This window comes from Podarcis muralis, chromosome 5, assembly GCF_964188315.1.
Source record: "Podarcis muralis chromosome 5, rPodMur119.hap1.1, whole genome shotgun sequence".
NCBI lineage: Eukaryota > Metazoa > Chordata > Lepidosauria > Squamata > Lacertidae > Podarcis > Podarcis muralis.
The window spans coordinates 96,534,052-96,558,757 of record NC_135659.1 but is presented as its reverse complement, the minus strand read 5'-3'; the positions used below and the strand labels follow the sequence as shown (position 1 = coordinate 96,558,757).

Genomic DNA, 24,706 nt, shown 5'->3' with positions numbered 1-24,706 from the left:
TTACCTTTTTACCTTTACCTACCAAAGGGGGAAATTGGTGGTCGTCTCCTACTTCCTGTGGTGTCAAACCACCAGCTACCTTTCATGGCAAACCTGAGTAACCAGAGTCTGAACCCTCATGGAGGACGCAGTTCCTGCAGCATCTCCTTTGTTCCAATCTGCAGGGTAAAAAGTCTTATGCCCAACAGCAAGCGATGGAAAACTACCTTTCAAACAATACTGAGTGATCCTTGTTCCTTACAAGTCTGAGATTTCTTTTTAAGACTTGCCTAGGCTAGCTAGAGCTTTGAGCTGCTTTACTGCTCACCTTTTATTTTATTGTTGACTTCATTTACCTGCAATGAAGATTAAAGTCTTGGAATAATCTAACTGGTTTCACACACAGAAAAACCCTCTTGCTTGACTTTATAAATGGAGCAAAAATCTGACAACTTGCTCTCAAGCCCATTTGCAGGAACCGGCAAGGCTTCCTTCCAGATGCAGGTGTAAAACAAAGACAGCCAATAAACCACAGGGTATGCTTTCAAAAATATTTAATAGGTTATTCAAGAACTCTGCATTTGCTGCTCTCGACAAAGCCTCAGTGGAAGAACCCATTACCTTGGCAGCAGCATGTCTTCCTCACAAGCACTTCTTTGCTGGTTCTTATTTTTATTTTTAAAATACTGTCTTGTTATCAGTCCCTCAAGCCAGTTGGAGCAATCCAAAGCTAGCTCAGGAGCTAAACATTTTTGTTCTCCTTTCCCACTGCACACCCTTTCGGCTAAAATGCCCTTTTCAAGGACAATACGGTGGTCTGAGGTGCTTGTGCACAGGGGATAAGGCTCACTGGAAGCAGCAGCCGGCAGGGCGAGTGGACATGGAATCAGCCCTCCGCTGAAATGGAAGAAGCTCAGGCACTCAACATTGAGCAGAATGACAGCCCCTGTGCACCTGCCTCATAGCAGGAAGGACTGGAAGGTGTGATGTTCGAATGAAGGTATACAAAGAGGCCCATATGCCTTGGAGGTTGCGGGCTTTCCTATGCAAATGGGTTTCTGGGGGCCCTGCATGCAAACCCTCCTGCTGAACACCTCAGGTCCCGAGGCTCACCTTGCAATTTTATCCCAACCAGCTTGGTAATATGGGCAGATCAGGGCTGTGCCCGCCACTGCATTTAGAAATGAGCAAATGCAAGCAAGCCTTTGAAACCCGGAGCGTTTTGCCCGAGTCCACCTGCCAGAGCCCTGCTCTTCTCAGCTGCTCTCCCCCACCTGACAGAGAAGCAGCCAGTCACGAGCATGACGCAACACACAGCCCAGCCTGAACCCAGAAATGGTCCTTCTGGCTGTGTGCCCTGTAATTTCTGGAAAGCTTTCCTCCTCCTTGTCTCGCCTACCTCCATCTCTCTGAACACGCTCCTTGTTCCAGCTGGGGGTGGCCAGATATGGTACAGCGCTAACAAGCCGAGGATGGAAGGGCTGTAGCTTTTAATGGTTCCCGTGGAATAGTGATCTCTCTCCTGCCTTTTCGGTGGTGTCCTCCCCTCCAGACCTCTCTCTGTTCTAGGATCCCAACCTCACTATCCTCCCATTAGCCGATCTTGCCTCCCTTTCTCTACGCCCAGTGCCCCCTTCCCTTCCTCCTCCTCCTCCTCCTTCTCAGAGGGACGGCCGTGTGAGCCCAGAGCACACCTCAGAAGGTGGGTCAAAGTCTCCGCTTCATTTCTGCTCAGGCTCGTCCCCCACTGTGGTTACCTCGATGGTTGTGTGGTCTTCATTGGCTGTGGTGCCCTCAACAATGCTGGACGGCACAGTCATGATGGTGCTCCCGCTGGGAGACATTTGCGTAACGTTCTGAATGGCCGTGCCCAGTCCTGGCAGGGTGAGCAGCTGGAAGGGGCTCACCACCTTCAACACGGTGCTGCCATCCTGTATGGCCGCGGTGCTCAGGACCGTGAGGTTGGAAGCATCTGGGTGTATTTCAACGGCATTGGGAAAAGTGGAGCCCGCAGAGGCCAGGACAGTGTATCCGCCCAGCAGTGGAGAAGCTGGAGAGCCAGCAGAGGTCACCTGCGCCGTGGTCTTCCCGAGAGCGGATGCTGGGAGGGCGGAGACCACTTTGCCTATGGGAAGGTTCGCCAGTTGCGTGACTGGCATCCCTGGCGCAAGGGCAATCTGCGCCGACTGAGTCAGGAGCTGGGAGGTGATGGCGGGAGGCCCCGAGGTGGCTCGGGTCAGCCTGGGGCGTTTCAGAGGGGACGGGATGGAGACTGGCGTCAGGGTCATCAACACGTTGTTGAGGTGCTGTGATTTGTGCTTCAGCTCCTTCGCTCTCTTCCGATGCTCATCGCACTGCTGCTCCAGAGCTGGAGGAAGAGAGAAAGAAAGAAAGAAATGGCAGCGGATAAGCAAGGGCAACCACCAAGTCCAAACAGCCGGTAACAGAGGCTGACCTCCTCTTCTGAAATGACACGGCAACTGTGGTATGGCACGGCAAGGATTGCTTTAAAATACAGTGGTACCTCGGGTTACAGACGCTTCAGGTTACAGACTCCTCTAACCCAGATATAGTACCTTGGGTTAAGAACTTTGCTTCAGGATGAGAACAGAAATCGCGCGGTGGCAGCAGGAGGCCCCATTAGCTAAAGTGGTGCTTCAGGTTAAGAACAGTTTCAGGTTAAGAACGGACCTCCGGAACGAATTAAGTTCTGTACAGTGGTACCTCTGGTTGCGAATGGGATCCATTCCGGAGGCCCGTTTGCAACATGAAAAGAACGCAAGCCACAGCGGCGCGTCTGTGCGGGTTGTGATTTGCCACTTCTGCGCATGTGTGTGATGTCATTTTGCGCTATTGCGCATGCGTGAGTGGCAAAACCTGGAAGTAACCCTTTCTGGTACTTCCGGGTCGCCACAGGACGTAACTTGAAAGAATGTAACCTGAAGCGGACGTAACCTGAGGTATGACTGTAAGGTGGCTTTGATGTGAAAGATGTTTTAAGCAAAACATGCTGCAGCAGCACCTACGGTGAGGTATACCCCCCTCCACCCCAATCTACAGCTGCCAGTTCAAGAACTAGAAGCTGAAGTGTTGTCCCTTCAAGTTGGGGTAGAAAAGTATTGCTGAACAAATGTGGTGCCTAAACTAGAGTCACACTTGTCTCAACGCTCTGAGTTTTCTACAGGCTTATCCAAGCAATTTATTAGGACCGCCTCTCCTGGTATGTCCCACAGAGAAATTTACGGTCTGCAAATAAAAACATCCTAAAGATCCCAGACCACAGAGAGGTTAGGCTGGCCTCAACTAGAGCCAGGGCCTTCTCGGCCGCGGCTCCAATCTGGTGGAACGCTCTGTCACAAGAGACTAGGGCCCTGCAGGACCTGACATCCTTCCGCAGGGCCTGCAAGACAGAGCTGTTCCACCAGGCCTTTGGTCAGGGCGCAGCCTGACCCCCTCCTCTGGCAATCGGCAATCTGCACAGAATTTTGCTTGATGGTTGCCATTAATTTGATTTTAATTTGATTTAATTAATTTTATAATGAATGTTTTTAGAATGTCAGACTATTTTGATTGTTGTTAGCCGCCCTGAGCCCAGCTTCGGCTGGGGAGGGCAGGATATAAATAAAATTTATTATTATTATTATTATTATTATTATTAATTAACTGCCGTTGTTTTTCAACACCCCTCCATTAATATGCAGTTGTATTTCACCATTCTTCCTCCTTCCTCTTCTCCAGTTTATCCTCATAACAACCATGTGAGGTAGGAGAGGCAGAATGCATGTGAATGGTCCAGCTGAGAGGGGATTTGAACCTGGAACTCCATGGTCTGAATCCAACAATCTCACCACAACCCAGCCGTACCTTAGCCAAGGGAGAAAGCTCTAACCCAAAGGTAATACTGAAATACACAGGCCGCACTTAATGGAAAGCAGAAGGGAAGGTAGCCCTGCTGCGGGAAGAAATAGCTGTGTTGCTGTTTCTCTCTCTATCCTTGCAATCATCATTGTTTAGGAGGGGCGATGTGTGCTTCAGCTCAGGAGACAAAATGGACAAGTCTCCAGGTGAGGTCTAGAGAAGCCCCTGCTTAGGGAGTCAAGCTGAGGTTGAAAAAGAAAAACCTGAATTGAAGAATTCCCCTGCAAGAGTCCTCTCTGCAGGCCAAGTACTGGTATGATAATTGCAACAGGGTACAGCAGTGGAGGGACGCGGGTGGCACTGTGGGTTAAACCACAGAGCCCAGGACTTGCCGATCAGATGGTCGGCGGTTCGAATCCCCGTGATGGGATGAGCTCCCGTTGCTCAGTCCAGCTCCTGCCAACCTAGCAGTTCGAAAGCACTTCAAAAGTGCAAGTAGATAAATAGGTACCGCTCCGGCGGGAAGGTAAACGGAGTTTCCGTGCACTGCTATGGTTCGCCAGAAGCGGCTTAGTCATGCTGGCCACATGACTCGGAAGCTGTACGCCGGCTCCCTCGGCCAAGAAAGCGAGATGAGCGCTGCAACCCCAGAATTGGCCACGAATGGACCTAATGGTCGGGGGTCCCTTTACCTTTACGAGGGGAAACGAAGCCGACTTTTCACTAATGACATCACAGGCACCCGGTAAACTAGCGACACACGTGCATTTTAGGCAACACGAGGAGGGGCATGTCTGGAGCCTGCACAACAAACCAGTGACAACTGTATGTTTGTTGTGCCATCAACTAGTTGTGCAGGAGAGATTCCTGGGTGACCACCAAATCATCCTTGAGGATCACGTTCTGAAGGGCAACTGGAATTCAGGGCTGTGCTTTTTTTAAAAACCTTGCTTAGACGACAGGACAGGTCACACTGGATTGAGCTGTGAAATACCGCAGTGGGGGACATGTGCAGAAGAGAAAGTATCACATCCATTCATTTCAGACAAGATGAAAGGGAATGCTTTTTTGCACAATGGGACTGACTCTACGACAAGGAAATGGCAATACCCAGTTTATGGCATTTCTCAGGACATGAGTGCTACTTTCCCCTCAGTTCTTACAAGCCATGTGGAACCTGTGCATAACCTGCCTGCCGCTCTTGCCATCTAGATGGCAGATGTAGGGAATCAGATGCTGACACAATTTATGGATGCCGATGCCGGCATGCGCAAACCCTGCAATACCGTACTGTCTTTTCACTAGTACTACATCCCACGATTCTGGCAACAGAACACTCAGTTCAGAAAGTCCTCCAGTGGAGGTTTCATTAGAGTTGATAATGGAACTGCAGCATCTGGGACTAAGGAACTGTACCTGCCAAATCTCGTGTATACTGCTCTCGGGAACGGTCCATTTGGCACTTGTGACTGGCTAGAACTTTCTTCACCAGGTCCAGCATGCCGAAGTTCTGGACTGTATTGTTGAGCAAGACAGCATCTGGGGGGAAAAGCAACAGGTTAAAAAAAACCCTGACTGATGAGAAAAGCATGACAATGTGTGTTGTTGTTTTTTAAGAAACCCATTATTTTTCTTATTTTAGAGATGGGAGAGAGAAGGAAGAAGTGGATCACAATGCTGGAATTTTTATTTATCAAGATTTAAACTCCCATTTCTTCAACCCAATGAAGACTAAGTGTCACTCCATTTGCCTTTAAGTTGCAAGTTCTTTGGAGCAGGGACCCGAATCATTTCCTTCTGCTTATGATGTTCTATAAAGTGTCATACACACTCATTATTATTGTTAATTGTGTTTCTCATCCACCCTTCATGTGGGCAGCAACATATTAAAACTCAATTAGGTAAAGGTAAAGGGACCCCTGACCATTAGGTCCAGTCGTGACCAACTCTGGGGTTGCAGTGCTCATCTCACTTTATTGGCCACTGTTTACCTTCCTGCCTAAGCAGTACCTATTTATCTACTTGCACTTTGACGTGCTTTCATACTTCTAGGTTGGCAGGAGCTGGGACTGAGCAACAGGAGCTCACCCCGTCACGGGGATTCGAACTGCCGCCCTTCTGATCAGCAAGCCCTAGGCTCTGTGGTTTAGACCACAGCGCCACCCGCGTCCCAATAAAACTCAATTAAAACAGCATACAACAGCAACCCCAGCCCACCCATAACTCCCAGATCCCTAATGGCATGATATAATACTTTCCAATGATGCTTATGTTATTTAAAGCTATTTCCTCCAGTATCAGCAATGAATGTTTAGTAAAGTAAAACGAGGTACGATTTTTATGATGCACCTCCACCTGGTGATATATACAGCTGTTTGTACTCTACCACCAAACCACACAGATTCTGAGCTTTGCACACAGAATAAGTTGCACTAACTGCATTGATACACCACTATCATCATGATACATTTTACATCCCAGAATCAGGTTACAAAGGAATTTGGAATACTGTAGTTTTGGTTATTGACTAAGGAGGCAGGAAAGTGCAGCAAAAGGCATGGACAGGTGGGAAAATAATAGCCATTACTGTATAGAAAAAAGAACAAGACACAGGGCAGGTCACTAAAGCTCTGTATCCCACCTACCTGGAGCCATATGCAAGACGCCCCTGATATTGCAAAGTACAGAAGATATCATTCTTTGGAACCATGAGAACTAGTAGATTTATTGTTAAGTGAAAACTGAGAAATATCAGCATGCCAAATCCTGCACCACTCACCAGCTACAGAAGCAGGTAACATACAAACCCTTAAACACTGTGAGTAGAATCTTCTTCCATCAACTTCCTAATACCTGTATTATCAAGTCAGAAAGTGCATAGCAATGGCTAAAATAAAAAATAAACACCGCAAAGTCCAAAACGCTGATTACAAACCAGGCTTCCCAATACTGCCAGCACTACATTTAACGCCCTGCGCTCCTTAGATGTGCTAGCAATGCAAGTGATCTATAAACAAGGAGACTTAAAAAGACAAAGCCATTTATTTGCAAGCCAGTGAAAGCTGGACCATAAAGAAGGCTGATCGCCAAAGAATTGATGCTTTTGAATTCTGGTGCTGGAGGAGGAAATCAGCCCTGAGTGCTCACTGGAATTACAGATCGTGAAGCTGAGGCTCCAGTACTTTGGCCCCCTCATGAGAAGAGAAGACTCCCTGGAAAAGACCCTGATGTTGGGAAAGATGGAGGGCTCAAGGAGAAGGGGACAACAGAGGACAGGATGGTTGGATAGTGTTCTCAAAGCTACCAGCATGAGTTTGACCAAACTGCAGGAGGCAGTGGAAGACAGGAGTGCCTGGCATGCTCTGGTCCAGGGGGTCACAAAGAGGCGGACATGACTAAACGACTAAACAACAACAACTTACCGCTGAGTTGCAAGGGGGGCTCCTGAATCCTCTGCTGCAGGCCCTTCATGGTCTCCATGAGCTCCGCATGGAACTCGGTAATCACCTCTTCCAAAAGACCGGCTTCCTTTAGACCTCGCCAAAATGTAAATGTATCATCTGGAAGAAAGTGAGAGAATCCTGAAAAACCTGCAAAGCAGCAGGGGGAATGAAGACGACCGAATGTTTGATAGACTCACCCCGGGAACATAATATTTGCCAAAGAGCAGCCTTGCAGTGATACCACACAAGTAAGAGGTCACATAGTAAAACAGTTGTTGGAGTCTACCACTTCAGATTAAAGGAGGAGTGTCATGTTTTAATTCCTCTCCCCATTCCCTACGAATAGAAAACTTGCATGCCAAACAGAACTTTTCTTTCCGAGTTCTGCAGGTGTCAAGTTATTTTACACGCAGGGAAGCTTTAAATTATGCAACTGCTCACCTGCAGTCTGAAGTGGTAGACTCCAGGAAGAGTTTTTACAGCAGAATCTGCTACAAAAACAAGCTGCCATTAATGCAGGACAGGTAATGTGGTGTAACTGACTGAGCCAACGTCGAACCATTTAAGAATATGCAATTTCCCAAGTTATGCAGCCTCCTCCTTCAGCAAAAGTTGGACCAGTAAAACAAGTTATTCCTAAGTATGTTACTACCAGCATGCCAAAGGCAAGACAGTGTTATGCGAATAGATTAATGGAATCACGAGCAAAACATCAGAAGCTGGCTTACACTGAATCAGACCACTGCTCCAGTTGCAGTCTAGAGTTCCAGACAGGGGTCTTTTCCAACCCTATCTGGAGATGTCAGGGACAGAATCTGGGGGCTTTTGTGCATGAGGTGTGTGCTCTGCCACTGAGGCATGGCCTTATGTATAGAGATGGCAGTGCCACACAGCTGGCAACCTACATGCAACTTCCTTCGCACAAGCCTTTCAGATTTAGGCAGCCAATACGGAACAGAAGTGGTGGCACAGAAGATGTAGTGGGCTGAGGCCAGGCCACAGGAACGCTCTGCATGTGAAAATCACCTCCAATAGCAGTGGTCCAGTCCGTGGAGTCATCACACGTTTCTATGGTAATCGTGGCAGGAGACCCATTTACTGTGATTGAAACAAAATCAGCATTCAGAAATCATCAACAAAACCACTTTTTTGTTGGCATGCTGGCAAAACAAGTCAAGATGTGCCCTTCCAAGATATAGCCATTCTTCTATTGCTTTATCTTGGTTTGTAGTTGCGTTAAGTTTTTCTACAAATTCAGTACAATTGCCAGTCCAAACCAAAGAGACATCTCCCTCACATTTCTAAACCTAGCACAAATTTCGAACAAAATTCTCAAGATCTTAGCATTCTGTTTGTAGGGGCTGTTTGTAGTGCAGAGGGTGGCGCTGTGGGTTAAACCACAGAGCCTAGGACTTGCTGATCAGAAGGTTGGCGGTTCGAATCCCCGCGACAGGATGAGCTCCCGTTGCTTGGTCCCTGCTCCTGCCAACCTAGCAGATCGAAAGCATGTCAAAGTGCAAGTAGATAAATAGGTACCACTCCAGCGGGAAGGTAAACAGCGTTTCCGTGCGCTGCTCTGGTTCGCCAGAAGCGGCTTAGTCAGCTGGCCACATGACCCGGAAGCTGTACGCCAGCTCCCTCGGCCAATAAAGCGAGATGAGCGCCGCAACCCCCGAGTCAGCCACGACTGAACCTAATGGTCAGGGGTCCCTTTACCTTTTTACTGTTTTTTATTAATTAATACGCCATCTAATGCCAAATAGGCTTCAAAGTGGTTTATTTGATAAACCACCCTGGAATCACAAACCATGAGGAGATTCCATTTTTTCTTCATGACAACCCCAAGCTAGGGCACCATGACTAGCATCAGATCAGTCACCAAGTTTCAAGGCTGGGTACCATGGAGCTGGGTCCCAATATTGGTGTTTTTGTTGTTCAATACAGAGCTTGGTTGATCCCCAAACTTGGAATCAGAAATAAATTATCAACAGAGGAAGACACCCTTTGGAGCTTCACCAAGTGTCTGGTGGCTGTTTATACTTCTATGAATGTATTAAAATTATACACACATACATGTGTACACAGGCAAATTCACATAACTGCTTGTACTCAGCCCAGAGGTCCACCTGCTATTCTATTACAATGAGTTCACCAAGAAGAAGAAGAAGAGAAGAGTTTGGATTTGATATCCCGCTTTATCACTACCCTAAGGAGTCTCAAAGCGGCTCACATTCTCCTTTCCCTTCCTCCCCCACAACAAACACTCTGTGAGGTGAGTGGGGCTGAGAGACTTCAGAGAAGTGTGACTAGCCCAAGGTCACCCAGCAGCTGCATGTGGAGGAGCGGAGACTCAAACCCGGTTCCCCAGATTGCAAGACTACCGCTCTTAACCACTACACCACACTGGCTCTCAAGGTCTCGGGCAGAAATCTTTCCCAGCACTCATGCCAGGGATGGAAACTTGGAACTCACGTATTCAAAGCACGTGTTCTACAGAGCTATGGCACCACTGGTGTAGGAAAATACGGAATTGCCTTATACCAGGTCAGACCATTGGTTCTTTTAGCCTAGAACTGGTTACTTCAGCTGGCATACCTCCTTGACATGGCAAAGCATGTATGGTGCCAGCTTCCAAGTGAGTACCAACCTGCCCCTAGGAAGACTGGCTACTGATGCCAAGGTTTTTCTGGCTTTCCCCATACAGTCATACCTCGGAAGTTGAATGGAATCTGTTCCGGAAGTCCGTTTGACTTCTGAAACGTTCAGAAACCAAAGCATGGCTTCTGATTGGCTGCAGGAAGGTCTTGCAGTCAATCGGAAGCCCCGTTGGACATTCGGCTTCCAAAAGAATGTTTGTAAACTGGAACACTCACTTCCAGTTTTTGATTGTTTGGGAGCCAGAACGTTCCGACTCCCAAGGTGTTCAGGAGCCGAGGTATGACTCTACTCCCTTGGCTGAGCTGAAACCCAGTGTGATGTAGTGGGTAGCATGCAACACTCGAATAAAGGAGACCTGGGTTCAACAGCTTGCTCTGCAGGGAGGCTTACTAAGTGGTCTTGGGAAAGTTACTGTCTCTCAGCCTAACAAACCTGTAGGGGGTTCAAAGAGGGATACCGTATTTCTTGCTCTATAGGATGCAGCAGACCATAAGACGCACCTAGTTTTCGGAAGAGGAAAACGAGAAAAAAAATATTCTGAATCCCAGAAGCCAGGACAGCCAGCGGGATCGCTGCGCAGCGGGTAAGGGGAGCCTTCATCCCCTAAAGAGCCCCGAAGAGCCGCACACACGCTCCACGCGGCTCTTTAAAGGGAGCGCTGAGCAGAGCCTCCTGCCTGCATTCGCTCCATAAGACGCACACTCATTTCCCCTTACTTTTTAGGAGGGGAAAAGTGTGTCTTATAGAGCGAAAAATACGGTATATTATTTGGGAGATAGGATAGGACATACACACACACAAAATGAGTAATGATCAGAGCTGTTTGCTCTGCAGGCAGCCTTCTGTGGGACATCTGTCCTCTTAAGTATGATATCCCAGAAGCTGAAAAGCATGGGTTGATTGATCAGCAGGGACAATGGAATGAATGGGTTGGTGACTGTATTGATGACCACAGAAATATTTGAGTCTCTTCCAGTTCTAGTAGAAGATTGCAGCCAAGAACCAGCCGGTTAATTCAAAACAGCACAGAGAAACAGCCTCATTACCCACCCTCCACTGGGCTGTTATTGCCACCCTCCACCCCCCGCAGGGTTGGCAAGATTGCAACAGTGCAACCGTGACAAAAGGAGACACAACAAGGATATTCCTCTTCTGTATCATTCTAACAAAGGTACAGCGAGCCTTATTAGGGTCTCAACTGGTGGATCTACAGATACTCCCAGACAACAACCCCCATCAGCTCCAGCCAGCATAACCAGCAGTAGAATTCATGGCCTAGTGGAATGCAGTTCACATTACCATCTGCAGAGGCTGGCGTGAGAGGTATGTATTCTGTTGACGTCTGGCTTGTTAGGGGCACTCTGGCTCCGGTCAGGTCGATTTTAGTGCTGCGGCAGGTATTGGAACAAACTTTCGTATGCTCGTAAAAATCCAGCTTCCCCGAATCCATGATCTTCCTAAAACACACGAAACCAGCGTGAACGTCCATCTCAGCTTTATTATTATTTAAATCACCCTGAAAACTCGCAAGTTGCATGTTCATGCTTCAGCTAGCTGTACCGAAATGCATTTCAATGAAGCCTACCTAGGAGACATACCCAATGGACACCTCATTTAGATACCAGATGGCATAGGTTAGGGCCTTGTGAATTCTGCCTCCCTAAGGCAAGAGGCGGTGGGACACACACATGCCCCAAAGATACGTTTCAGTTCTGCATCTGCAGGCAGGAACACACAGGCACTCTCACAAACAGGCTAACCTTAGCATGATCCCATTCATCCGGATTGCCCTCTTCCAGTCCTTCAAGGTGGACTTGCCAGCCAAATGGACAAATTCCTTGGGACTTATCAAATGGTTGTCATACTGGAGGGAAGAGAGACATGTTGTGGTATAGGTTAATTATTCTAAAGGTATTTTGCTGTAATTCCTTTTATAAACCTAGTCACGTGCAAACTTTTTCTTCTCCCAATTTCTCTTCCTTTCTATCTCATTTTTAAAAAATTTAGATGATGAGACCGTGGGGGCTGGGATCTGTGTGCTTTTACAAGCAATACGCAAGATTAGAGAATGGAAATGTTACACATTACAGGATATAAAACCATCTCACCTGGACACATTTCACATTGATACCGGGGCAAACAAACTTCCTCCATATTAGGTTGGCTTTGCTATCTCCGCAGGTGATGGGATAAACTATCTCAGCTTCCACACAATCATCACCTTCAGCCATCTTCACTTCAGGGAGAGGGATCGGGAAAGATAAAATTTTTTGAAAAGGTTACAACCATTGATTGCTGGTTGGCAAAAGAAGTTTGGAATACAGTTGAGAGGAAAACTGAAAACAGGATGAAAAAGTATTTATTACTGAGCACCAGCCTGATTAACTGCTTCCCATAAATGAGATACATTACAATTATCAAGTTATTTACATAGAATCGTAGGGTACAACCAATGAACGTGGAGATACTGTTCTATGTCCTGAGCAGCTAACAATCTAAATTTCACCAGTGGTGAAAGTGGTAATTGTAAAGACATAGATGCCTGAATTAGAAACACACAAACTGCTTTTGTCCTAATAGGCCTCTCTATTTTGGGCAGCCCAGTAGTGATGTATGGAAGTGAGAGCTGGACCATAAAGAAGGCCGAAGAATTGATGCTTTTGAATTATGGTGCTGGAAGAGACTCTTGAGAGTCCCATGGACTGCAAGAAAATCAAACCTTTCCATTCTGAAGGAAATCAGCCCTCAGTGCTCCCTGGAAGGACAGATCATGAAGCTGAGGCTCCAATACTTTGGCCACCTCATGAGAAGAGAAGACTCCCTGGAAAAGACCCTGAGGTTGGGAAAGATGGAGGGCACAAGGAGAAGGGGACGATGGAGGACGAGATGGTGGGACAGTGTTCTCGAAGCTACCAGCATGAGTTTGACCAAACTGCGGGAGGCAGTGGAAGACAGGAGTGCCTGGTGTGCTCTGGTCCATGGGGTCACGAAGAGTCGGATACGACTAAACGACTAAACAACAACAACAAATTTTTTGCATTCTACCTATCCTGCAACAGGTAAAGTGGTAACTCTGACTAAGCCAACTTTGATTGGTTTAAGAATACGCAAGTTCTCAAGCCAGAGAGATATGGGGCACAAACCTCTAGGGCAGCAAGGGGATCAAAGGGTGGCATTCAACCACTGCATTCCATCAGCACAGGGATTTCCACTTGCATGATTGGACATCATCGCTGCCGCCGCCACCGTGTCCTCCCAAAACCTGATTGAGAGGGTTGGGGGGAACCCCTACAGTTTAGGGGTTTGCATGGGGCACCTGGGAAAAAGTTGGACCATTCCAGGATAAAGGAGTAGTGAGGCGAAACAGGCAGCAAGGTGTGCAGTGTAACAATATAGGAGGAGGAAGGGAGCCGTGGAATAGGAAGGAAAACTCATGGTGAATATCTTGAGCCAGGGTTGATGGTCGTCAGCACCTGGACACAACACTGGCTCCTTAATCCCCCCCCCCCCGAATGCATACCTATAAAACAGGTAAATGGTGACAGACAGTGGCCAGGAACAAAGTGACTGCCTCCATCAAGGCTGGGGAGATCCCTCCAGATGTTGTTAGGCTACAGCTCCCATCATCCCTGAATATGCTGGCTGGAGCTGATGGGATCTGGAGTCCAACATCTGGGAAGCCACAGGCTCCCTGTCCTGTTCTTGACCTATGTGACTTTCCCATACATTAAAGGTAAAGGGACCCTTGACCATTAGGTCCAGTCGTGGCTGATTCTAGGGTTGTGGCGCTCATCTCACTTTATTGGCCAAGGGAGCCGGCTTACAGCTTCTGGGTCATGTGGCCAGCATGACTAAGCCGCTTCTGGCGAAACCAGAGCAGCGCACAGAAACGCCGTTTACCTTCCCGCCGGAGCAGTACATATCTACTTGCACTTTGACGTGCTTTCAAACTGCTAGGTTGGCAGGAGCAGGGACCAAGCAATGGGAGCTCATCCCGTCACGGGGATTTGAACCGCCGACCTTCCGATCAGCAAATCCTAGGCTCTGTGGTTTAACCCACAGCGCCACCCGCGTCCTTCCCATACATTAGTGGTCTTCTATTAGGAACACAGAAGCCCACTGTCCTTCAGGAAAGGACAGATCCCCAGCAGTTTCCCCAACCTCAGAATGCTCATTCCAGGAGCTGGAAACAAGAGCTGGAGACCCCTCAGCCTATGTGCTCTTGAGCCTTTCTGCTGGCAATGCTACCTGCTAATGCAAGTGACCGTGGTACAAAAGAGGCAAGCCTCTGTTACTCATCCCACTTACCTAACAGGGCTTCTTTCAAATGTGCAGAGGCTGTAAAAGCAGCAGCGGCTGCAGCGGCTGCATTTTCCGTCTCCAGGGTGTCTTCATTTAGGTCATTGCTAGCAAGAAATAAAGACACAAACGGTTAAAAAGAAATGGGGAAGCTGCCTGTGCTATGGTAAGGTTTGCTCTGGAGAATGACTCCAGAGCAATTCCAGCTATAATCATCAAAAATGCAGCTCTTCCCCTTAAGTAGGAAGTTGTTTTCCCCTGGAAAAACAAAGTTGTACACAGTGCAGCAATTTCAAGACTGCAACCCACGGATTCATATGGTTAAAACAATATTAAGCATGAAGGAAAAGCAGTTGTAAGGGATTAAAGCACTGCTGCGAAGCTTAGAAATGCAGAACTGGAAGTAGCTTCTGAAACCTGAGGACCCGATCTTTAGGTATTTAACAACAATTTCATAGTTGTCACCTTTTAAAAAGATGTGTGTTCTTTTTCTGCTAAACATCCTAGAATCTAGAGGCATCTTGGTAGAGTTTATAGCAATTCTGGCAGAGGAACGGATCTTAATTCATTTAGCATGTCTCAAACTATCCACATGACACCCAATAATATCATTTCTTCCAGCATAGGCAGCGCTGCTCTGTTCTTCCAAGGAGATGGCAATTACTCAGGCAGATCCACCTAATCCTACCATCAAAAAACCACGGCTTTGCACGGCTGGTTTCCATGACAAAACTCGTGGGTGGAAGCACTGCTCAGATTTTTTTGCATAGAAGTCATGCTACAAAAGTTTCCCCCCACAGGAGGTTTCATCAAGCAGGCAGGAAGATGATGGAAACAAGCACCACGGAAGCAGCAGCCTTGCTTCTGCTCCTGAAATCACTTTTACTGAACACTAGAAAGGTTTCTTTCCCAAGCAAAGGACAACATAGAAGGAATTACAGTAAGAACTACAGGTTAAATGGTATGTAGCCTAGTAAACTACTCTGGCTTCAGAGCCCTCCTCAAACAGAGAAAGGAAAAATGGTGTACAACATTAGTTCCTGTGATTGACAGGAAGGATGAAGCCTCTGGATTAATTAATCCTGATATAAGGACTAGTAGCCTGACCAACAGAGCAGACCCTTCTTCTACTTATTTCACTTCCACTACCAAGGGGTGTGGGGTTGGAGAACACAAACCCTCGACTCCTGGATTTGGGTATGGCTGTCATCAAGTTGACATATATTGCTGACCTCAGAGTGTTCCTTCTCATTTCACAATGGTAAATTCGGCACGCTAGAAACAGCCAGGGTTGACCTTCTGTTCAATTTCTTTCCATTTTCAAGCATTAGATGCACATGCCTGCTAAAAGCCTTCTCTAAAGCAAGGGTAGGGAACTTCCAGTCCAATGGAGGAGGCCACTTCAGGCAAGTCACACCCACCTGCCCTTTGACCTCAGGTGTGGGGGAGGTAAAAGACCTGGCTCAGCAGAAAGAGTGCTTCAGGCACTGTCAATCAGCAGTGCCTGCAAAACCCCCTTGCAAAGTGCTTATGAGAGCATAAGACTCCAAATCTCACGAGTTGCGGGTTCAAGCCCCACATTGGGTGAAAGATTCCTGCATTGCAGGGAGTTGGACCATATGGTCCTTGTGGTCCTTCCAACTCTACAATACTATGCTTCTAAGTCATTGTGACATTGGGTAATCACAGGTTGGAGGCGGAGGGAGTGAAGAAAACTGTCCTGCTCTCTAGCCAGATTAGGTGCCACACCCCTATGCTAGAGGTTTCACGAAGAGGTTCTCCTTGCTCCCTTTAATAACAAAAATCAATTCACTGTGATATGTACAGCATGCAGAGATCTATCCTCCCCCCCCCCCCATTTTATGTTGTTGGGTGATTTTTGTGAATGAACTACAGTGGTACCTCAGGTTAAGTACTTAATTCGTTCCGGAGGTCCATTCTTAACCTGAAGCTGTTCTTAACCTGAAGCACCACTTTAGCTAATGGGGCCTTCTGCTGCCGCCGGAGCACGATTTCTGTTCTCATCCTGAAGCAAAGTTCTTAACCCGGGGTACTATTTCTGGGTTAGCGGAGTCTGTAACCTGAAGCGTATGTAACCTGAGGTACCACTGTATATATGTTTAGTTTTAATGCATTTTTATTACATTTTGTTGTCCCTGTAAATTGCTTTCGGACTCCTTTTTTGTGAAGCTGTACATAAACTGAGCAAATCTTATCTAACAGAGGCTGCTTTGGGTTTCCTTTAAATGCAGTTATACGTTCTGAACTGTGTTTCCTCCATCCAAACTGTAGTGAAATGAACAGGGCGTGTGCAGCAGCTTACAACGCTAACGTCAGCCACCCCAGAGGCTAAATAATGGCCGTTTGCTTACCTGTGCTGGGAGAGATTGGTGGTAACTAGCACCGTTTTCACCTCCTCCATGTTACTGCTGTCAGCCATGTTGTCTGGAGTTGTTACCACCACCACCTCCTCCATGTGAACACTCACATCTGGGGTTGCCATCCGCAGGAAGGCTCGTATGGCAAGAAAGCACCAACAAGGTGTGGAAAGCCCCTCCTGGAATCTTCACTCTGCTGTTACAGAACCAAAGAGTGAAGAGGTTAGTGCTCTGCCGATCTGGCCAGCGGAATATTTGGTTTTCCACATCTGAATGTAAAAGGAACCAGAAGCGCACACACATACTACACACTTGGAAACGAGATCCAGTGCAATTTCAGAAGGACAGGGTGCTTAAGAGGAAGATGGCTCAACAGAACAAGCACATAGTGGCTCTTTCTGTGAAAGCCCACATCTTAGATGAGTTAAATGCCAGAGAACTGGATCCCAAACAGATGGCTGCTTGTGCATGTGATAAAGGTAAAGGTACCCCTGCCCGTACGGGCCAGTCTTGACAGACTCTAGGGTTGTGCGCCCATCTCACTCAAGAGGCCGGGGGCCAGCGCTGTCCGGAGACACTTCCGGGTCACGTGGCCAGCGTGACAAAGCTGCATCTGGCAAGCCAGCGCAGCACATGGAAACGCCGTTTACCTTCCCGCCAGTAAGCAGTCCCTATTTATCTACTTGCACCCGGGGGTGCTTTTGAACTGCTAGGTTGGCAGGCGCTGGGACCGAGCAGCGGGAGCGCACCCCGCCACGGGGATTCGAACCACTGACCTTTCGATTGGCAAGCCCTAGGTGCTGAGGCTTTTACCCACAGCGCCACCCGCGTCCCCTTGTGCATGTGATAGAGAAGCCAAAAAACTTCTCTAAAAGACGGTGAGATTCTGAACGGTTTAAAACTCCATTCCCTGGAGTAGATGTTAATACCTCAGGCAACGTACAGAAAAGCTCTGCTGGATAGCTACTGAAGGATGCAATGGGGGCAGAGAAGCAAGGTACACTGGTTGTCGGATGAGTTAAGACATTTAAGCTGAATACATGAAACTATCCTATACCAAGTCAGAGCCTCGGTCTACGTAGTTCAGTACTGCCTACTTTGCCAGTGACTCTCCAAAGCCCTTTTAATCCTTTAATGCAGGAATGGAGAATCAACGGCCCTCCAGATGTTGCTGGACTGTAACTTCTGTCATCCCTGACCATTGGCTATACACACAGACACCATGGCTCCTGCTACTAACCAGCAACCAGTTTCAGGAGCTTACGCAATAATGGATTTTTCATAGACCATGCACATCCCCATATAGTTTTGGCAAGCACTTTTAGAAAATTAATTTAATTCACTGTTTGACATTTTCTCTGCTCTACAATATTTTAATGACTTTATTATACACTGCTTTATTCTTTAAATGAGACAGCATTTTAGAAATCCTCTTACAATAAACCACTATATAGCCATGTATCTGGCAATGTTTGTGTGTCCATGTGAGATTTATATGCAAGGCTGAAATAAAGCAAAACGAGTAAACTGTAAGCGGCCAATGAACAAAGTTTAAAATCAGCAATGTGTCATAAGAGGTTCTTGTCCCCTGTAAAAGCAAGGAAGATGTATTCTTTTTTAAAAAAAATAATTTTTATTAAAGATTTTTGGGGGGTACTAAAAGCCACAATTGCAGCACTATAGCACTGAGTCAAGATGGGGTGCATTTGAAGACGGGAAAGAGACTGTATACAACATTTAGATATGCGGCAGACTCACCATATCATGCTATGAGGCTGTAAGCAGAAGGAGGGAAAAAAGAGGAAGGAAAAACAGTACCAGCAGCCATTGCAGCCTACGCTGAGCAAGATTTGACAATTCACAAGCAATGAACTGAGTAAGCAGATTTAAAAAGAGGGGATATCTGAGCATTCTTTTTAAACTAAGATTTAAGAATGACCTCCAGTGCTCAACCTGGGATCCTGGGCAAACTAAAGAGAGAAGTAAAAGTATGCAGCAAATGGTACCCATTCAAGGGTTTGTGTCTGCAAGGTCTATGAAAACCAAAACCACAGTCATTCCTGCACGGCTTGGTTGACAGTGCAGTCATGTTTGCTGCTTTGCCCACTCCGTCTCCTGGCAAAGACCCTAATTTAGTCTGAAAGGTAGACGCACGTCTCCAGATATGTGCAGGGGAACTCCATCTGGCAAAAGGCAGACTGGAAGAATCTGTGAAACAGGTTATGCACACTCACCCTTTCAAGAGAACTACAGATAAAATATGCTTTCGGTACCTAAGAGGAATAAACTGGAAAAACCGCATACTGTGGGATGAACTCGGAGATAATGCAAAAATACAACTAGTTTGGTCCACCGTCATACAGCACTTTAGCAATCTGACATAGAAGGAAGTTTAAAAAGCTGCAGTCATCTCATTTTTCCCCTGCCTGCCACTAGTTCTATCTATTATCTGAAATGAAGTGGCTTATCCCCTTACAGTGGTTTATATGCAGACATTGAGATTCACAAAATAGGTGCAAGATTGCTGTTAATTAAGCAGAGGCCCTTTTTTGCTGCAAATATTGCATGCAGCAACTACCAAACAAAACTGACTCACTTGTACTTCTTGAGCTTTGTGAATGCTCTTTCTGCTGGTGGTTTTTATTTTATGCTACTGGCTTAATGTATTTTGGCTATTCTAACAATCTGAGATTGTTTTAAACTCTGCCCATATGAAGTCATTAATTTTATTAACCCCCTTCCTTTATGTTCTGCCATGTCAATTTGTAAACTGCTGCAGTGACCTGTTCTCTCCTTTTTGGGAAAACACACTGCGCACCAGTTGGCGCTATACAAAGAGTAACATTGATATGGTCTTAATTTTTGATTGATTTATTTTTTTAAAAACCCTGCTTCAAAATTATTTGTAATTTTTAAATCTCATTTTGTTGCCTCCCCTCTTTCAAAACTGCAGATTGCAAGGTCCTTTGGGGGAGGGGACTGTACTCCTGTGCCAACCATCAGAGTTGGGGCCCACATGTTTGTGGGACTTGTCATCCCTAGGGGCAGAGGCTGGAGGCCATGAGCCAAAGAGGGGAAGCACCAGAGGCAAGGCTTCTTGCCCAGGGACCTGAGGCATCCCTCCCTCCTGCACTTCGCAAAAAGGAAGAAGCACTTGTAGTACTAATATCTGTATCATGACCAAAGGAGGAATGACCACTGGGAGGAACACAGAGGGGAGAACCCTCAAACCTGCACCTGCCCAACCGGACACCTTCTTCTGCCCTACCTGCAACAAAACGTGTCTCTCCCGTATGGGTGCCTACAACCACAGCAGGCGCTGTAAAACTCTCCAACGGTTGGACTTCATATTGGAAAGCACACTATGCCACTTATCTCCTGACTAGAGATGGGAAGGCCTGGGGGAAAAAAATCAGGAAAACGGGGGGGGGGGGGACACAGGTTTTTCCCCAATTTCCCCATTTTTTCCCTTATTTTCTCTCTCAAAACAATTATTACAAAACTATTTACATTTAACACAAACAGGACAAAAAACCCGTACAAACACAGAAAATAACAACGTATCATTAACTTCCGATTCACCTCATTGTACTTTTTACAGTTTATTAATCTATATGCACTTCATTATTATTATTATTATTTTCTGTTACTTATCAAAAGAAATTTTACTTTGATAGTTTCCTTCTACTTCAAGATTCAATCTAAATCTGTCAGGAGATTTGCATTATCATAATACTTTCTAATGTATTCTTTAAATATTATCCAATCTTTCCCGCGTTTCCCCCCCCCCCTCCAGGCCTTCCCATCTCTACTCCTGACACAGCTGAGTGCCAGCAACACGCTATATCACTGTTGCAAACAAACCACGTTGAGAGGGCCATGAAGCGGCATACAAATAAATAATCGCCATTGAGAAAAGTGCTGTATAAGTTTTCTGTTTTTTTTAAAAGGGTAAACAAAAACAAGACTTATATTTGGACCCTGACTCGAGGCAAGGAAGGAAGGAAGGAAGGAAGGAAGGAAGGAAGAAAGAAAGAAAGAGGCGAGCCTCCCGTGCACCACGAGCGTATATGCAACAGTGCGCGCGCGCGCACGAGCCTTCCCCTTGGGAGTGAGGAGAAGCGCGAGGTCCTCCTCCTCCTCCGCGGAAAGATCCGCGAAGAAATCCTCCCGTCCACACGGGGAGGGAAGCCGTCCAGCCCTTTCATGCCGGCTCGCGACGCCGACTGCAGGCACGCGCACGCGCACGGGACCGCGTGTTTCCTCCGCCCGCCCCCCCTTCTCTCTGCGCAGCGCGTGAGGGGGGGGCGCCGCCGCAGAGCACGAGGAGGAGGGCGGGCGCGCGCGCGCCTGGCGCCACTGGCTGCGCGAGGGAAATGCGGGGCGGCGGAGGGGGGGGAGGGGAGGGTGACGGCCGAGCGTTCCTGCCGCCGCCGCCGCCGTCACGTCCTGACGCTCCGCAGGGACCTGACGGACTGGACGGAAGGCGGGGAGGGGCTGCCTTACCTCAGCCGCTTGCCGTCCGACGCCCGGCCTCGGGTTCCGGTCCGAGCGGGTGGAGAAGAAGGAGGAGGTGGGTTTTGTTTGTTTTTCCCCGCGGGGCGGGCGGGGGGGGGCTTGTCTGAAGGGAAATGGCTGCCTTGGCTTGTCTATATATATCTCTGAGGGAAGCTTGGGCTGCGGCGCGCGCGCAGGGCGCCTCGGGTCCCTTCTGCGCAGGCGCAGAGGCCTACTCCCCCCCTCCTCCTCCAGCTACCTAGCCGAGACTTATTTGACGCGGCGAGGGCGGGGTTGGATATGGGAGGCCGCCGCTGCTTCTCTCAACTTCTTTTCGGGCTCGCCGGGGTGAAATAAGTCCCGGCGGGAGCGCAGCGCGCCTGCGCGAGGTGGAACGCGGAGTGGAGCAGAGCTGGCTTCGCGCGCGTTGGCGGGAGAGAGGGAGAAACCGAGAGCGCGCTTGTGTTTCGGGAGCGCGCCCTGTGAATACTCGGGGCGGCGTGCTTTTGCTTTGCTTTTCTTTATTTATTTCTTTAGGCAGTTTTCTGCGCTGCCCAATGAGCAGCGTCCTCCGCCTCTGGGGATTCGCGATTCAAAAGCAAATTCGATACGCAAGTGCATGTTTTGTAAATAACGTCGAGCGCGGGGTGCGCGTTGCAAAAATTGATATATGGAAAAAAACTACTAAGGAATTGGTTTATTTATTTAGGGTATTTACACATCATGCTTTTTTTACCCCCAATGTTATTACAGGGTCCGGCCATCAGTTCCCGCCCTCCCTCCTCAAAGGTTTAGGGTAGGTAGCAAAGGGGAAAAAATCCACGTGAAGCAAAACAAATGCTGGATTAAAATTTGGGGAATGAGAAAAATGAAAACCTGCACATCTTGTGTAACTTAAACACCAAGCCAAACAGGAAACTGTTTTATATCCATATATGTATTCAAATGAAATCAAGGTGTAGTGTTCCATGAGCCAGAAGCTCTGCATTACTTAATCCAGCTGTTAAAGGTGTCCTGGGCTTTGAAGACACTCAAACTCAGGATGCAAGGGAGAAACGTGCTCAGAGGAAGGCACGCTTGGCAAATCCACACCATGATCAACTCCCACCTGGAAACCAATGTCCCCACTGTGGAAGGATGTGTGGATCCAGAATTGGCCTCCACCGTCACTTACGGACTCATTGTTAAAACCGTGTTTATGGAAGACAATCTTACTCGGCTATGAGTGATCGCCAAAGAGATTACTTAATCCGGATATGGTCAAGCATGTTACAAAGTAATCATGGTATTGCTGCTTTTGAAGATTTCAAAGCCTTAACACCTCAGACATGGCTTTAAATCTTGATGGTGCAGCAGGTAATAATGATAATCTTGATGGGTGATGAATCACCCATTGTATTTCAGTCCTCCTCTTGAGAAAAAAACATCCTCTCATGCTGTCCTGTTATTGCCAAGGACAAGGGTTCTGAAACAGCTGTGTGTTTTCTGTTCCAAATTGTGAAAAAACACAAGAACAAGAAATGAAAATTAATCTGTCATGAAATAGAATTTCACAGGGATTGTGAAGGCCTATGTGAAGATTCCAAGGCTGAAGCCATGTTTACAAGAATCGGTGACAATGTTATCCTATCATAGGCTGTCAGTAGTGGAAGCAAACTGAACAGCTTCAGCTCAGGTGCTATGCAACCTAGTTGAAAAAGAGAAAATACTATGAGTGTGAGATCAGGGTGGTTCATTTGGAGACATCTTTTTATTGGAGAGCACCCTTCAATCCTTGTATAATTAATCTGTTAATTCACAGTCTCCCAATAATTTTGCCTTTTCTGAATGTTAATATGTTACTAATAATATATTATTATTTAAGTAAAAAAAAATCAAGTGGAACTCGGAAGAATAGGAGGGAAGAGAAGCAAGCCTTCAGGGCAGTTGAATTGGTGTTCTGAGTGACAGTCGTACTCTGTTTATGCCTATGTTGGAGTGACTGGGGGCCAATAAACATTTGTTTGCACCTCCCTTGACTAGTGTATAGCAATGGCACACTGGGTATGTAATACAGAAGGATGTGGACTTTTCAAGATACCGGTAGGTAAATTTTCGTCAAGTGTTCCATGAATGTAGTTTTGCTGCAGAGAAAAACATCATGTGCAATGACATAACAAACACAGAGATATTCTCTCTTCCAGATAGCATGCCTTTGGCAATGTTCTTCAGGGACAGGCTGCTTCAGGATTACTGAAGTCATTTTTACCCTTATTGTTACAGGACCTGATCCAAGGAGAACAAAAAACGAGGATACATAAAGGTCAGGGGGCTGGTGTTATACAATAGCCTTAGTACTCAGCTTAGTATCACAACCCACAGTGATTTTGAGGAGTCAGGTCCTTTTGGGTTTTCGTAACTTGTTGGACTCATGTCTTCTTTGATGGAAATAGTGACATATGCCATTCCCTGTCTTTTCTATAGAGTTCGTATCCAGAAATCAGTGCCTCACTGGTTTCCCGCCACATTATTTTTGAAATGTAGGGACTGCACCTGGTATCTTCTGCATGCAAAATATATGCTCTACCACTTGCCCAGTCAGAGGAGCTGGGCTCTATTAGGCAACAATTTTAATCTAGGCTACATTGAATTTACTGGATTTATTACATCTTAATAGTCATGCACAGGATCACACTGTTGGGGCAGCATTTGTCATGGACCAGCAGTACACAGAGGAGTGGTGGGAGGCACTAGCTGGGGAATCCTCACGGGAAGACGTCTCGGAGCCAGGGGATTAGTGATGGGACGATGATGAGTTAAAGAGGGAACAGACTGGGAGAAGGACGAGTTGGAAACTGAAGAGGTAACAGGCTTCGTGAGCAGGAAGAGTGTGACAGAGAGCAGTGGAGACCCAGAGCAGAAGAGGAGGCTGGAGAGGAGGGGGGGGGGGCCCAAGAGGCAATGATGTCAGGCTGCTGAAGAAGCCAGGGGGTCTCCCCCTCCTGCTGCAACAAGCTCCCCTCCCCCTTAGTTTCCCAGAACCCGAAGAGGGTGGAGCAAAGACAGGTAAGATGAAGGAGCCTCCAGATTGCTTTGGTAGGAGGAGACTTAGGGAGCTGTGGGAAGGTGGGTACCTTCAGTGCTCACATCTGCCTCCCTGGAGCAAGATCTACTGGGAGGAGTTGCTGTGCTCATTAGGCCTGGCCTCCTGCACTGTTTTGTTTCTTTATTGCATAGAGTTAACTTCACTGACACTCTGTGAGTTACTGCTGATCTATTCCTGACACCCACCCTGACAGTGTTCTAGGCTGTCGAGCAAAAGCTTTGACCTGTATGGGAATGTGGTTGCAACTTCTTAGTGTGAGATTTCTTCCATAAGCTGATTAAGGAGTTTGGTTAATATTTCTTCAAACCTGCATATGTCAGTTGCTGCTATTTTTGGATATACAGTGGGGCTTTGCTGTCACTAGAGTGAGCAGAGGACATGCTCGAATAGGAGAAAATTGATAATTGTGCTGTCTTGCAAGGCAGCTGAAGAGCTTCCCAGAAAGAACTGCTGCGCTGGAAAACTTAATTGTATTAAATGAATTAATAAAAGCAGAAAGTTGTGGTTTC

General features: G+C 47.1%; 1 protein-coding gene and 1 long non-coding RNA gene across 6 annotated transcripts; one reads left to right on the top strand and one right to left on the bottom strand.

Annotated features, from left to right (window-relative positions):
• Positions 1-516: 516 nt before the first annotated feature.
• On the bottom strand, positions 517-21,593 carry GMEB2 (glucocorticoid modulatory element binding protein 2). Of its 5 annotated transcripts, XM_028735505.2 has the most exons (11): positions 21,122-21,593; positions 19,884-20,013; positions 16,610-16,811; positions 14,247-14,344; positions 12,047-12,174; positions 11,699-11,802; positions 11,238-11,395; positions 8,307-8,378; positions 7,260-7,397; positions 5,254-5,376; positions 517-2,347 (listed from the first exon to the last, which is right to left on the bottom strand). In XM_028735505.2, exons 3-11 carry the CDS (start codon positions 16,738-16,740, stop codon positions 1,701-1,703), a joined length of 1,599 nt encoding a protein of 532 aa, XP_028591338.2. In that variant the 5' UTR covers positions 16,741-16,811; positions 19,884-20,013; positions 21,122-21,593; the 3' UTR covers positions 517-1,700. The 5 variants fall into 5 exon arrangements, with proteins under 5 accessions (XP_028591338.2, XP_028591337.2, XP_028591339.2 ...); XM_028735504.2 differs by lacking the exon at positions 19,884-20,013; XM_028735506.2 differs by lacking the exon at positions 19,884-20,013 and having other exon boundaries at positions 16,610-16,808.
• Positions 21,099-24,706, top strand: LOC144327866 (uncharacterized). Its single transcript, XR_013393047.1, has 2 exons — positions 21,099-21,188; positions 21,866-24,706. It is a non-coding gene; the product is annotated as an uncharacterized LOC144327866 (long non-coding RNA).

Excerpts from the sequence above, each read along its gene's own strand:
- GMEB2 (XM_028735505.2), bottom strand. The coding sequence starts at position 16,740 with ATGGCAACCCCAGATGTGAGTGTTCACATGGAGGAGGTGGTGGTGGTA. Across the intron at positions 14,345-16,609 it reads ACCAATCTCTCCCAGCACAG|CAATGACCTAAATGAAGACA; the intron begins GTAAGCAAACGG and ends ATTTCTTGCTAG. Across the intron at positions 8,379-11,237 it reads CACGCCAGCCTCTGCAGATG|TAAATGGGTCTCCTGCCACG; the intron begins GTAATGTGAACT and ends TTTCAATCACAG.